General features: G+C 53.2%; 1 protein-coding gene across 3 annotated transcripts in view; it reads left to right on the top strand.

Annotated features, from left to right (window-relative positions):
• TBC1D22B (TBC1 domain family member 22B) overlaps positions 1 to 13,006 on the top strand; it is a 39,650-nt gene that overhangs the window by 11,429 nt on the left and 15,215 nt on the right. For all 3 annotated transcript variants that reach the window (XR_003094431.1, XR_003094430.1, XM_006025256.2), the window contains exons 8-9: positions 11 to 125; positions 12,606 to 12,712. Coding sequence is in view for 1 of the 3 variants with exons in the window: in XM_006025256.2 (XP_006025318.1) it covers positions 11 to 125; positions 12,606 to 12,712 (222 nt within the window). In the remaining 2 variants the exon portion in view is untranslated. The remainder of the gene's footprint in view (positions 1 to 10; positions 126 to 12,605; positions 12,713 to 13,006) is intronic.

Here is a 13,006-nt window from a genome sequence, read left to right as displayed (position 1 = left end):
CTTTCCCTAGATCTTTGAAAGAATTCTGTTCATCTGGGCCATCCGACACCCAGCCAGCGGCTACGTCCAGGGAATAAATGACCTGGTCACTCCATTCTTTGTCGTGTTCCTCTCCGAATATGTTGGTAAGTGACGTCTAGTGCTTGGAACCTGCTATGGCCTTTCAAAGCAGCATGTGGCCATTTATAAGTTGCTGGTATCTTGCTGGAGAGGTTCTCCTCTGTGTGACTATCATATGAAACTAAATTTTGAATCTTCCTTAACCTCCCATCAGTTTTCTTTCCCCTTCTGAATTGGCTCTAGCCACATATCATATACAGGACTCAACAGAAGCAAAAGTGGATTTACATTTGAATGCACTTAATCTGGTTGTAGTTTTAAACAGAGCAGAGCCCTTCAGTCACTTAGCATTAGCAAAGCCTTGATATATCAATTTTTCTTGCTCTTATTGCTGGAAGTCTTGAGCTGGCACCCTTTCAGTTCCTGAGCTTTAAAGAGACCCTGTCCAAGTACTAATGCATTTCAATATGATCCCTGCCCTGTGCTCTCAATTGCAGACTCAGCCGGGTGCAGCTCAGATCTTTTAGAATGTGCATTGGTTTTCCACTCCTGCTTTTTTTTTTTTAAGGAATGTCCAGGGTGCAGTGCAGAGATCTGAGAGCTAGTACTTTACTAGAGTAAATGGCCTGGATGGAGCACTGCACTGACAGGGCTGTACTCACCCCGTGAAGTTCCCAGCCCTTCCCTCCTGACTTCATTGTGCTTTGGCTCACTCCATCTAAGCCTGTCTGGAGTTGAGCACCCATTTCCCAGCACCTTCTCCTTTGAGGGATTGAGCTGTCTCCATTTCAACTTGTTGGGAGATGGGAGTGCTCAGGCCCTCAGAGGATTCAGTTCGCAATGTACAGGGCTGCGCAAAGCAGTGGCATGAAGCTCAGTGCACAAAATGTGCCTCCTACATGCCCCTGGTGCAACTCCTTTAATCTGAGCCTCTACAGAAGGAAGGAACTTGTCCTGTGGGTGCCCGAGCAGATTCCATTTGAACAGTAATGGCCTGGTCTCCTTTTCTCAAGGCATTACTGGTGTCTGGTAGGAAAGGCTCTGAAGTCTTTGCTATTGCTCAGTGTCACCTCAGAGGCTGAGCTGGGTGTATTGGGCAAATGCCTCACAAGTACAGAAGTAGTCCAGGGTTTTCTGGGAGGCTGCACATGTTACCTGTGCAGATCAATGTGATCTCTTGTGAGTGCAGCCCGGGATGCAAGGCCACCTGCATTGCATTTCCATATGTGGCTCTGGTGTTGGCTGTTCTGGACACTTGGAGCTGACCTTCTGTTTTGCAGTGACAGGCTTGTGGGGCTCAAATAACCAAAGCTCTTTCACTGCAAGCCAGATCTTCCTCCCAGAACTTGTTAGAGGAGGGTGTCCTCTTCCTGAAGAGCCATCCTCTCATGGAGTTGGGTCCATGAACAGAGCAGTTCCTAATGCATCAGCCTGTTGCCTCTTAAGCCTTGGGTTCAAATCTTCAGATCACAAGTAGTAAAATGTGCTTTAGTCTCTGGATAATCCTCTCTGCTTAGGGTTTGGAGCAGATCCAGCCATTCTTGTTATGTGACTGTAGAGATGAACTTGCCCAAGGAGTGTGGACTTGGTCTGATGCCCAGCTTGCTCAGCCTGTTGCTCTATAATGCTCCATGCTCTCCTCTGTAAGGAGCATGAAGTTTACCCACTTCATCACCATATGATTGTTGGGTGGAGCCTTGGCTGTTTTCCTGCAGCATCTCTTCCTGGCAGGCACCAGAGCAGCTAGCACTTGACTCATAGAAATGTTTGCTCTGTTGCTGCCCACCAGCTATCCTGAGCGCCAAGCCCCGTGATTCTGAGGTTAGCAGGGGCTGGGCTGGCACTTGGACTCTCGCAACAAGGAGAGTGCAAAGGGGTTTGACTCTGATCCCGCATCTGTTCAGTGTGTTAAAACAAAGATGTTCACGCATGTTACACTGAGGCCTCGCCAGGGCAATGGCAGGGTTCAGTGGAAGGAGGCCTTGCTCTTTGCAGGTAGTTCTTCCTTTTTGTCTTCAGTGTTTTGTTGATGCCTACTAGCTAGGTGTTGATCCCTGTTAAATACATGTTGCTGCCATAGGAAGTTGGCTGAATGCATGGTAGGGAAGAAGTTGCTTATAACCAGATGTTGCCTTTATCAGGTGTTGCAGTGAATGGACTTCAGCTATATGCACCAGAAGTCTGAGGTGAATGCAGTGCATGCTCAAAGAGCTGTCTGCCTGGAGATGGTCTTTATCATAGTACAGACGTCCCATCAGGGCAGTGGTTCTCGACCTCATTAGGTTCGGGGCCTCCTTGAAAAAATCTCAACTCTTTGCTTTCATTCATTTCTTGAGTACGGAAAAAATATCAGTTCTGTTGCAAAGAACTTGGAAAGCCTGGAGCAGGGCAAAATGTTAGTGACACTGGATTCTCACTTGAAATCTTTGGGTTTATCTTCTGAATCATGTAGGTATTTGCACACATAACAGGGCTAATACTGTGTGGCATCCTACAGAACCCTGAAAAGGATCTCCCAGCACCCTAGGGTGCTCTGACACCCTGGTTAAGAATTACTGGTTTAAGGAGTCTGACCACAGTTGGAGCATGCCTGCCCACTCTAACTGTTAACCAGCTCAGGTGACAGTAGCAGTGCAGCCATTTCAACATGGGCTGCCAGTGGTCCAGGTTGAGCTCTTCCAGCCTGTGCTGAGTTCATGCTAACACAGCTTGGCTGATCCTGGTGCCTAAGCTGGTGCAGGTCAGCCTGCTCTTGCTGTTGTGCAAACCTAGCCCTAAGGCCTGCTGCCCTCCCTACAGCATCAGGTGCTGCTGAAAGGAACATGCTCCATGGCCCAGCCTGACTCAGTGTTTGCCTCACCCCAGAGTGGACACCCAGGGGAGGTGGGGCTGGGGGTTAAGTTCCAATTGTTGGTTTCAGATAGTGTCCCCTACCCCTCTGGTGAGCACCAGGCCCATCTATGTAGGGGCCTTAAGGAAGGAGTAGCCTACCTGCTTGCCAGCCAGACAAGGAGAAGCTGAGATGGTTGAGCACTAGATAAGTAGGGTTGCTGAGGGCCCCTGACCTGGGCATGCCACCCACAGAGGCAGCTGCAGCTGGGAACCTCTGCCCTTATGCAGACACAGACATACACTTGTGCAGGCACTTCGCTAAGGCACCTTTAGCACTGCCCTAATGACTGACCCTGAGGAAGGGCCATACAGCCCTGGTGATGGGAGTGTGATTTCTGTAGTTATTTATTGGAGGTGACTGCAAATTGTCTGGGGCTGGGGTGCATGGCACACAGCCTACCAGGACCATCTCAGTGGCCTGCCACAATTCCTCATTCACTTGCATTACTACAATAGAGTTCTCACCCCCCGGCAGCTCATTAATATGCCTCCTGGTGTGGTTCAGCTTTCCTCTCAAATACTGAGGGGTCATGTTCCATCCATGTGGAATCCATTTGTGGTGGCTCTCCATTGGAAAGCACTCCGTCCACTGGGTTTCAGTTGTACTCCCCTGGATCAATGCAGGATTGTACCTTGATCATGCATTGCTTTGCCCAAGTTGATGTTCAGTTAGGGGCTCCCATCACCTGTTCCTCAGCCAAATAGGTCTCTGCAGAGTTTCTTCGTAACTTTGTCCTACTGCTCCTGCCTTCTGGGATCTTCCCCTTGCTCAGCTCTTAAGTCCTGCGCCCCAGCACAGTCCCCTGGAGTCTGGCTCTTGGAAGCAGTTCCAGCTCTTCATCATTCATTTCTGTCTGTCAAACCTGTCTGCACCTTTTGAGCAATATGCTGTCCGGGACAGTGCATGCCGTGCCAGGAATACAGTGACTGTAGCCATACAGAGTGGTCCCATGCTCCGCTGTGGGAACATAAGACTGGAAAGGACCTGGATCATTGAGGCCAAACTCTATCAGAGGCAGCCGAGTCATAAATGCCCCTCAAACTTTCCAGGCTCTGTCTGAAGCCTAGGCATGTCCCTTGCTGCTGTTACTCCTATCTGAGCAGCCAAGGGCTTTTGTCTTCAGGCCTGTTATGCAGCCTTAAAAAGCCATCTTGCTGCCACCTTCCATTGCAAGCCCCATCCCCCTCTGGGTCTGACTCCATGCTGTTCAGCTCCCCCTCCCATTATGGCAGAGCCTGGAAGAGCTGAGTCAGCAGGGCCAAAGCCACTTCCAGGCAAAGTATTTTGTGTGATGCAGGAGAGAGGCTGCCAGCCTGAGGCAGGAGTCGTGGAGCTGTTCACTACAATTAACTGTTCAGCACAAGCTAGAGCTGACACCACAGCCTCTCACCGTTCGATTTCCTGGTTTTTCCCTTGGCGTCACCTCCAATAATAGATTAGCCCCAGCCGGCAAGGGCAGGATTACTCGTTAATTCATGTTATGCATGGGCAGGTATTGGGAGCCAGAGTGGCAAACTGGCAGCAGCTTCCATATTGATCAATTAAAACCTCTCCCCTCAGCTGATCTGCTGGTTAGCGCATGTCTCTTCCCAATTGGCTTTTCTATCACAATTGATCAAGAACACAGCCAGGAGGTAAAGCAAGCAGCAGCCAGCACTGTCTTCCCAGGGGGCCTTGTCTGGCTTCAGGCCAGCTGGTAGGAAGAAGCGTGTGCAAGGTTCTGGGTAGAGTTGGGCCTTGAGGCCAGTGGTGTGATAGCACCAGTCACCCAAGGTGCCTCTACTCCCGTGATGGCTTTTGCTGTCAGAAATGTCCCTTCCACCAGCTCAGATCCAGCAATGCCCTTCTAATACTGTTGCTCACAGATGATCTGTGATTCGACTGCCCGAGGAGCTGTGCGAGAGGCAGAAGTGAACTTGCTCCAGGAGGTAGGGTGACCTAGTGGCTCGAGTGAGGAGTCAGGATACCCAAGTTCTGCTTCATGTCCCTTCAGTACCATGGAGAACTCCTGGTACTGTTCCTTGGGACAACGCTCCCACCCAACTCAGTGCAGGAAGGGGACGGGCATTGGTAAGGGTGACAGACTTGAAACCCTGTCTCAGATCGGCCAGTGAGACAAACTCTCGTGACACATCCTTGGCCTGTGTCTGCCCTTCTGGTTTATTCCAGGAAACCTAGGAATAACATTAAGGCCTGCTGGAGAATCTGCCTCCACCTCAGGATTTGTGAGGAGTGAGCAGCCCTTTGGCGTAGGAGTCCCTGGGCCTGGAGCAACCAAGTATAACTATTGCAGCTAGGACTTGAATGCAGAGTCTGTCTGCTGTGGTTTGTGTTCAGTTCTGGCTGAGCAGGTGCCAGTGCCCAGCCTCTTCTGGCTGTTTGAGCTCCCAACTCTGTCTAGTTTCCCAACAATCTGAATCTCTGTTGCAACACTTGCCATCCCAGGTAGCTGTGTGACTTGTTGCCAGTCTCAGGTGGCCCATGTTGATGAAACGGCCATGCCACTGCCTCCAGACATACAGTGCACTGCCTGGCATGTCTTGAGGTCCAGTACCCACCTAAGGACCTTCCCACAGATGAACAGGATATGAGTGTCCTTGGGCTGTTGCTCTTATGACCTTTTAGCCTATAAACAGCAGCAGCATGTGCAAGGTTCTCCCAATACATTGGTACAGTCTGGCAGTATCATGCATGGAGCAGCAGGTAGCATCATCCCTGTCCCCTTGGTGGTAGGGATGGAAATGGTCCCCAAGGGAGATCTGATGGGGAATGGACTTCCTGTCTCATGCTTAGCTTTGATTTGGGAGACTGTGTTCCCAGCAGAACAAACCCAAGACTTTTGAGGAGAAAAACCCTTCCCCCATAGCCTGGCAAGTAGGGCACTCCCAAGGAGTGTGAGACACCGGGAGACATGACAACCCTTTCTGCTTCTCCTAGCCAGGAGCAGGGACTTGAACCCTGGTCTCTGCCCTCTTGTCTCAGCCAGGTGCTGTTCTGGGCTAGGAGTGTCTCCATTATGGAGTTGAGGGATGAGATCCCATGTGACTCCTTGACCCCAGCTCCTTTCTCCCACTAGTTTGGGTTTTCCAGCCAGCCCCATCTGGTCACAGTCACCAGGGCCCAATGCAGGGTCATTCCCTGGAGCTCACTCTCTACCTTCAGCTGCAAAGTGTCATATTGCCCCTTCTCCAGTACCTCCCTTTGGGCATAAAGGGCGCTTGCATGCTTTACCAGAAAATACCAAGGAGCCATGGGCCCTGCTGCCACTACTGTGATTTCTAAGCTTGCTGCTTGCTATAAGTCTTGGTGCCTACCAAGGGGGGGCTGGCTAGGGTCAGGCCTGTTTGGTGCCATCTCCTGCTCTGTGGTAGTGGGGGACTGGGGAAAGGGGGGGTTGAGGGAAGACAATCTGTCTTGGTGCTTGGTGCTACAGCTCTGCGTTGTGCTCCTTGCACATCCCCATCCTGCCAGCTCTAAGCTCTCTGGCAGCTGGGCTGGAGCTGAGCCCCTGGGGTCCCAGCTCGCACCCATGCTGCCAAGCTGGTATGTCCATTGCCAAGGCATTCTGTATCAGTCTGCCACACAAACGCAGCTGCCTTAGCAAGCTGGCAGGGTGCAGGCGCTCCTGGGCCAATGCCAGCCACAGATCCACGTGTGGAGCGGCTGCTACCCCTGGCTGATCAATGCCTTCAGCTTAAGAGTGCTGAGCTCTGCTAGTTTCAACTGGCACGCGCTGAGTGGGGAGCGGGTGAGAGGCACTGAGGCTGCAGTAGCAGCAGCTGCGCAGGAACCCACAGGTGGAGCGGGTGGCAGCTGGCAATCGGGCTGGCATGGCAGATCCAGCGGGGGTGGGAATGGCTGCAGGGAATGCAGGCAGGTGTCTCACTGCACATGCCAAGGGCAAGAGGGCAGGCAGGGCAGGAGATGCGCATGCAGCCAACCCATGGAGGGTTTGCTAGGCGCAGCTCTTTGCCCTACCAGAAGTCAACAGATTTTACACATTGCTTCTTCGGGATGTGGGGTGGAGGAGGACAGTGTCTGTTTACCAGCTTGGAGTGAACCAAGGTGACTAAAGCAGGGAGTAGGGGCTGTAGCACCAGCTGGACTTTACTGCTGTTCAACTGCCCCAAGAGCACTGATGTATCTTAGGCATTGGCTGCTGCACCAAACACCAATAGCCTCTTAGTTGCCATGTCCATCTATGGAAAGGCCCAACATCCTGCCGTTAGCAGTGGGATGTTGTATTCTGTTTGTGGCAATGGTAGGGTTTGGATCTGTGCCCTTTTCTGCTTGCATAGAGCTAGCCCCAACCCCACCTGGCTGACCGGGTCCACTGGTTCCTACTGTAGCATTTCTGCTTGTTTAATACCACCGTGTGTATGGCCTTTGGGTTGCAAAGTGAATCTGCTGGTTGGTATCAACTGTGTCTTTACCATGTCTTGAAAAGGAAGCCTTGCCTCTTGAGGTTGTGCCTTCTCCCTGCTCATCTCAATTAGCAGTATCCGGAGGCCCAGTTAGGGGTAAATTAAGACATTGATTATTTCACTGCTGATCATAGCAGACATCTTGGACTGTTGTGAGCAGAGCTTGGATAAACCTGGAGGAGCTGGGTGCTGGGTGCGTCAGGTGGGCCGCTCAGCCAGGAGCCAGCCAATGCCAGGAGCCCTGGGCTAGTAATCCTAGTGAATGTGCCCACTGTGCTACAGGCCTGTAAACAAGGGGCGACCAAAACGCTGGCTTGCATCCATAGATGCTTCTCAAGCAAATCCCGGGACGTCATTCTCCCCCTGTACTCGGCCTTAGTGAGGCCGCAGCTGGAGTACTGTGTCCAGTTTTGGGCTCCACAATTCAAAAAGGATGTGGAGAAGCTTGAGAGAGTCCAGAGAAGAGCCACGCGCATGATCAGAGGTCAGGGAAGCAGACCCTACGATGACAGGCTGAGAGCCCTGGGGCTCTTTAGCCTGGAAAAGCGCAGGCTCAGGGGTGATCTGATGGCCACCTACAAGTTTATCAGGGGTGACCACCAGCATCTGGGGGAACGTTTGTTCACCAGAGCGCCCCAAGGGATGACGAGGTCGAATGGTCACAAACTACTTCAAGACCGTTTCAGGCTGGACATAAGGAAGAACTTCTTTACTGTCCGAGCCCCCAGGGTCTGGAACAGCCTGCCACCGGAGGTGGTTCAAGCGCCTTCATTGAACACCTTCAAGATGAAACTGGATGCTTATCTTGCTGGGATCCTATGACCCCAGCTGACTTCCTGCCCTTTGGGTGGGGGGCTGGACTCGTTGAGAATCACAGGACCCTTCCAGCTCTGATGTCTATGAAATCTAACCCTCAAGTAAGCAGCTTGCCCCAGGCCACAACAGGTGTGAACAGCTCTTGCCATGGCAGGGGAAGGGGGGATCAGACTGAAGTAGCTTTGAGGGGAGCACGTGAAGTTGCAGATACTTGGGAATGTCCCTGGCCACCCTGTCATGCCCTCCCTGTGCCCTGGCTGTGCTCACTTGGTTCTAGCCACCAGTCTTGCCTGGGGGAAAACATTGGGGTGCCCCACACAGCAGGGAGCCAGACCTGCTTCCCCGCTGGTGGCCGTGCTCTGGAGCAGGCTGTGCTGCCGTAACAAGCGCCCCTTGGCCTGGGCTGGCACGGCTGCCGTGGAGTTGCTGGCTGGTATTCAGTTGCTGGCAGAGCCATATGCTGCCTGTCCAGGTTCTTTATACAGGGCCGTTGTCATGATGCTACAGAACAGCTGTTTGCACCAAGCGATGCGCACCAGAGAGAGCCTTTTCAACGCTTCCTTCTGCCAAGCTGCTTTTAGCTTGTGCCTGAGCTCTCAGTCTGGGGGCTGTGCGTGCTGGAGGGGCGAGCTGGATGCTTGTCAGAGGCTTTTCCCTTCCACAGACCTTGCCCAGAGCTGAAGAGTGCACAGCTGGGAGCTATGTAGGTTTCCTCTCCCCGCAGCCCTTGCATTCGCCATCCTCACTCCTGTCCCATTCAGGGGTTTTCCTGCCGCCGCCTCCTTTCTGCATGTTTTGCCCTGACATTCACAGTTGCTAAGCTGTCTCCTTCACCTTGTCAGTCTTGTCTCTTCTGTGTCTGAGCCGCACCATACGTCCCCTCGGGCAGACCTCTCAGGCAGCTGGACTATAAAGCAGCCATATTTTATAGAAACATTAAAAATATCAGCTCCCTAGGGAGCAGTTGGGAGCTGTTTGAGAGGCAGATGACCCCGGGGTGGAACGGAGCAAGTGTTGGTGCGCAGAAGTGCCATCCAGGCCTAGTTTCAGATAGAAACAGACGGCTGCATCCAGCCACGGCTGCATCCAGCCACAGCTGCAGGGTGGAGCCAAAGGTGGCAGACTCCAGCTCCACGCATTGCCATTCCTACAGCTCTCAAGTGGTGAGAAGTGTCCTGACCTTATCAGTGGCTGTCGCCTATCAGGACCTGGCTGATAGCCGCCATCTGCAAGTGGGTACCTTTCACCAGGCAGCTGTTGCCTCTTCTAGCCTCAGCCCAAGCCAGCTGGCACAGTGCCCTCCTCCCTGACTCACGAGCATCGCTTCTCTTCTCTGATGCATTGTAACCCTGAGCTGAGTGAAGGAGAGTTGTGTAGGAAAGAAGCTGGGCTTTAAAATATGCATGTCATTCTCTGTGGGTCTCTGAGCCTTTCAGAGCTATGGATGCCCAAAGGAGTGATCCTGCTGCTTTTGACAATACCAGCCTCCTTCCTGGTGCCTGGTGACTGGCAAAAACTAGTGGAGCATTAAACACAGGTTGCTTGAAACCTTGGCTCCAGGGCAGGCTTCTCTTGGGGCAGGGGGAGGGCTGGGTGAGCCTGACCTGACTTCTAAAGGGAGTTTGTGGTGAGGTCCCCCTCCCTGAGGGCAGGGCATCTTCTGCTCTTCTAGCCCAGCGGTGCCCAGGGCTCCAGCATTCAGACAACTCCCCAGAGCCCCAGTGCCTGAAGGGGTGACCCGCCTGTCATGTGTTTTCTTACCTCCCTCCACCCAGGCTCATGGAGCATGAACCCTAGGGGGAGCTGAGTGTATCAGACCCACTAGTTTGTACTGCACGGTCCTCCGGACCCCATCGTGTTAGATGCTGGGCACTCAGACCAGCTGAGGTCATTGGTAGAGCACACAGGTCTCCTGGCCGAGGCTGGTGCCCCAGCCCCTGACTCCTACTGCTACCACCTCCAGGGGTGTCCACTAAAGCTACAAGGCCCTGGAGGAGCCACCCTGTGTGTCTGGGCCATGCAAGGCCGTGCACATGGGTCAGCATCCTGCTGTCTCGCCACAAACTCCTGTTTGACACACTTCTCCCAGCCTGTTGGAAGGGAGCGCTGCCTTTCACATGCCATGTGCCCTTCAGGGACTGAACTGACAGCAGCAGGCACCTGCTGAGCTCCTAATTAGCTGGATTTGAAAACCAAGTCTGCAAAAGAGTCCTGTCCTCCCCTCCCAAGTCCCCCAGAAAACCTGCAGCTTCTCCTGTGTGAGGCAGCTCTGTCCCTTGGCACTCCACTTTTGGGTCAGCCTAGGGAGGGGCAGCGGCTGTCTGAAGCTGAGCAGTTTCCCTGTGCCGAAGCACTGCCATCAGTACCTCAGCACCCTGAGCAAGGCTTTTCAGTAGTTTAAGAGCCATTAATGCCTTCACAGCTCTGCCCAGACTCTCAAAGCCCTCCTGCTCCACCTGATTGTATGTTTTTGCAGGCTCCAGCTGCCAACTCAGCATAGCCCCCATCTCTTCCTATCAAGCAGTCACACTTGTAACTCCTGTCCCCATTCCCCTCCTGCTGCTGCCAGGAGGCTTGACACTGCCCGTGTGCCAGGCTCCTGCAGTGGAGTGGTGGTGCCCATGTGGTAGAGCCCACGCAGGGAGCCACTGCACAGAAGCTAGTCCAGTGCGAATTCCCAGCCCCACTTTCCACACACAGTGGTCCCTGCTTTGCCAGGCCCTGGGGGAATAAAGAGCCTCCTCTTCCTTCAGTTTCATTGGGACTTAGGTGCTTCTTTATTAGTTGTAGTGTGGTAGTGTGAAAATCCCCTAGCCATGGTCCCTTGGGCTAAGAGCTGTCTGAATTCAGAACAATCCCAACTCCCGCATTTCCTTTGAAAGGCCCAGCCTCTCAACCTGGTTTCCAAAGGTGCCTGCACTGGAAAGCCCAGAGAGATGCCAGCACCCACACCTCTGAAACCCACATCTGCCACAAGCCTTGGGGACAGGATGGTGTGACCTGACCCCCTTTTCCCCCCCCAACTACAGATGGGGACCCTGCAGCAGTGAGGGGTGTCGTGACTTGCTCAGCTGTGCAGGCCCTGGCTTTAACCACAAGACCAGTGGTTTTCAACCTGTGATCCACAGAGCCCTGGGGGCCCACAGACTATGTTTAAAGGGTCTGCAAAAAATGACTATGATCAGTCAAAAGTATGTGACTACCCACACTTACAATTCAAAGGGGTGTGGACCTCCATTCGAAATTTCCAAAGGGTTCCACAAATGAAAAAAGGTTGAAAATCAATGCCTTTCATTCTAGAGCCTGCCCCAGGTACTGCTGCAACGCAGTTGTCTCTGCGATGAGGCGGAACAGGCAACAGCAGCATGGAGGGCAAGGAAAAATTTTGGCTCCTGTGGTTGGGCTGCTGCTGAGAGTGGATCTGACATGAGCACAGAGCTGCTGAGTCCTTGGGCACATTCCAGCTAGGGCTGTTTCCCTTGGTGTTTCCTCTCCTTCCTGCCCTGCAGTGCTGCTGCTTGCTGCTAAACAGCTGCTGCCCTCCACCTCCAAGCTGGGCACGTTTCAGCAGCAGGCGCCTTGCTTTGGCCTGCAAGGCCACCTGGTAGGAAAGGCACTTTGAAGCTACCATGGCCCTTGCTCTGAGGAGGCAGAGGCTGCAGTTCTGCATAGCTCCCCCATCCCCTTCCTGATTTGTGCCTGTAAGGTTTGCTGCTCATTCACAACCCACAGCTGCCAAGCTGCTTGGAGCTGGAGCCCTCCACCCATCTCCACTTCATCACCCACTCCCGCAGAACTAGGTCAGCTGCACAGGAGCTGCTGCCTCAGCCTTGTTCTTTAATGGCCTGTTGCCACCTGTCCAGTGACTGTGTGCAGAGAGCCTTCTGCAGCCACCTGCTCTGCGCAAACAGGAAAATCAGCCCTTCAAGCTCTGCTGGCAGGGCACTCGCTGTTGAAGGCTGGGCGCCGGCAGGCTGGGATGGCTCAGCTACCTTTAAGAGCCCTGGTGCTTTCAGCTTAGCAGCCAGCACAGGAGGAAGCAGCCTGAGGAAAAACAGCTACAGGCAGCAGCTGGGGGAGGCCAGGCTCAGTCAGACTTGCAGGAAAGGAGAGTACTCCTGCAGCCTTGGCCTTGGGGCTGGCAGCATTCTCCTCAGATGGACTTTAGATGTGTTCTCAACCCACAGCTGTTGGGACATCTCTCCCAGCTTAATGCAGGAGTCATTAGGTAAGAATCTCTGGCCTCCTCATCTGTAGGATGTTGAGCTGGTTCTTCCACGTGGTTCCTTGGTCCATGTCTCCACAAATCTGGACCCTAAGCGCAGTGGTGAACACACTGCCTACTCTCACCCCTGCCTTCCCTTCTCAGGATGCGCCCTAGGGATTCTCTTGGCGTTTTTTTTTTTTTTCAGAGGAGGACGTGGAGAACTTTGACGTGACGAATCTGTCGCAGGATGTGTTACGCAGCATTGAGGCCGACAGCTTCTGGTGCATGAGCAAGCTACTGGACGGGATACAGGCAGGTGCCCGGGGGCCGCTCCTAAAAGCAGAGTTCACCCTCCCCCCTTCCTTCTCACCTGGTGCCAGCCCCAGCATCCTCTGTTTGCCAGGGAATAGCCATCCATCCCTCACTCAAGCCCTGCCTCCTCCTTGAGTAACTCTCAGTAACTGTCCTGTGTTGAGCTTCTGTAATAACAATCCCAGCATGCCTCTGATGTTGAGAACCCAGGTGATCAGCTCCAGGGCCTTCCAAGTCCAAATCCTACTCTGCCACTGATGTGCTCTTGTGGCCTTGTATGCATCACTTATTGGA

Source organism: Alligator sinensis, unplaced genomic scaffold, assembly GCF_000455745.1.
Source record: "Alligator sinensis unplaced genomic scaffold, ASM45574v1 scaffold872_3, whole genome shotgun sequence".
NCBI classification, from domain to species: domain Eukaryota; kingdom Metazoa; phylum Chordata; order Crocodylia; family Alligatoridae; genus Alligator; species Alligator sinensis.
The sequence above is the reverse complement of the archived record's forward strand: the minus strand, read 5'-3'. Positions and strand labels throughout refer to the sequence as shown.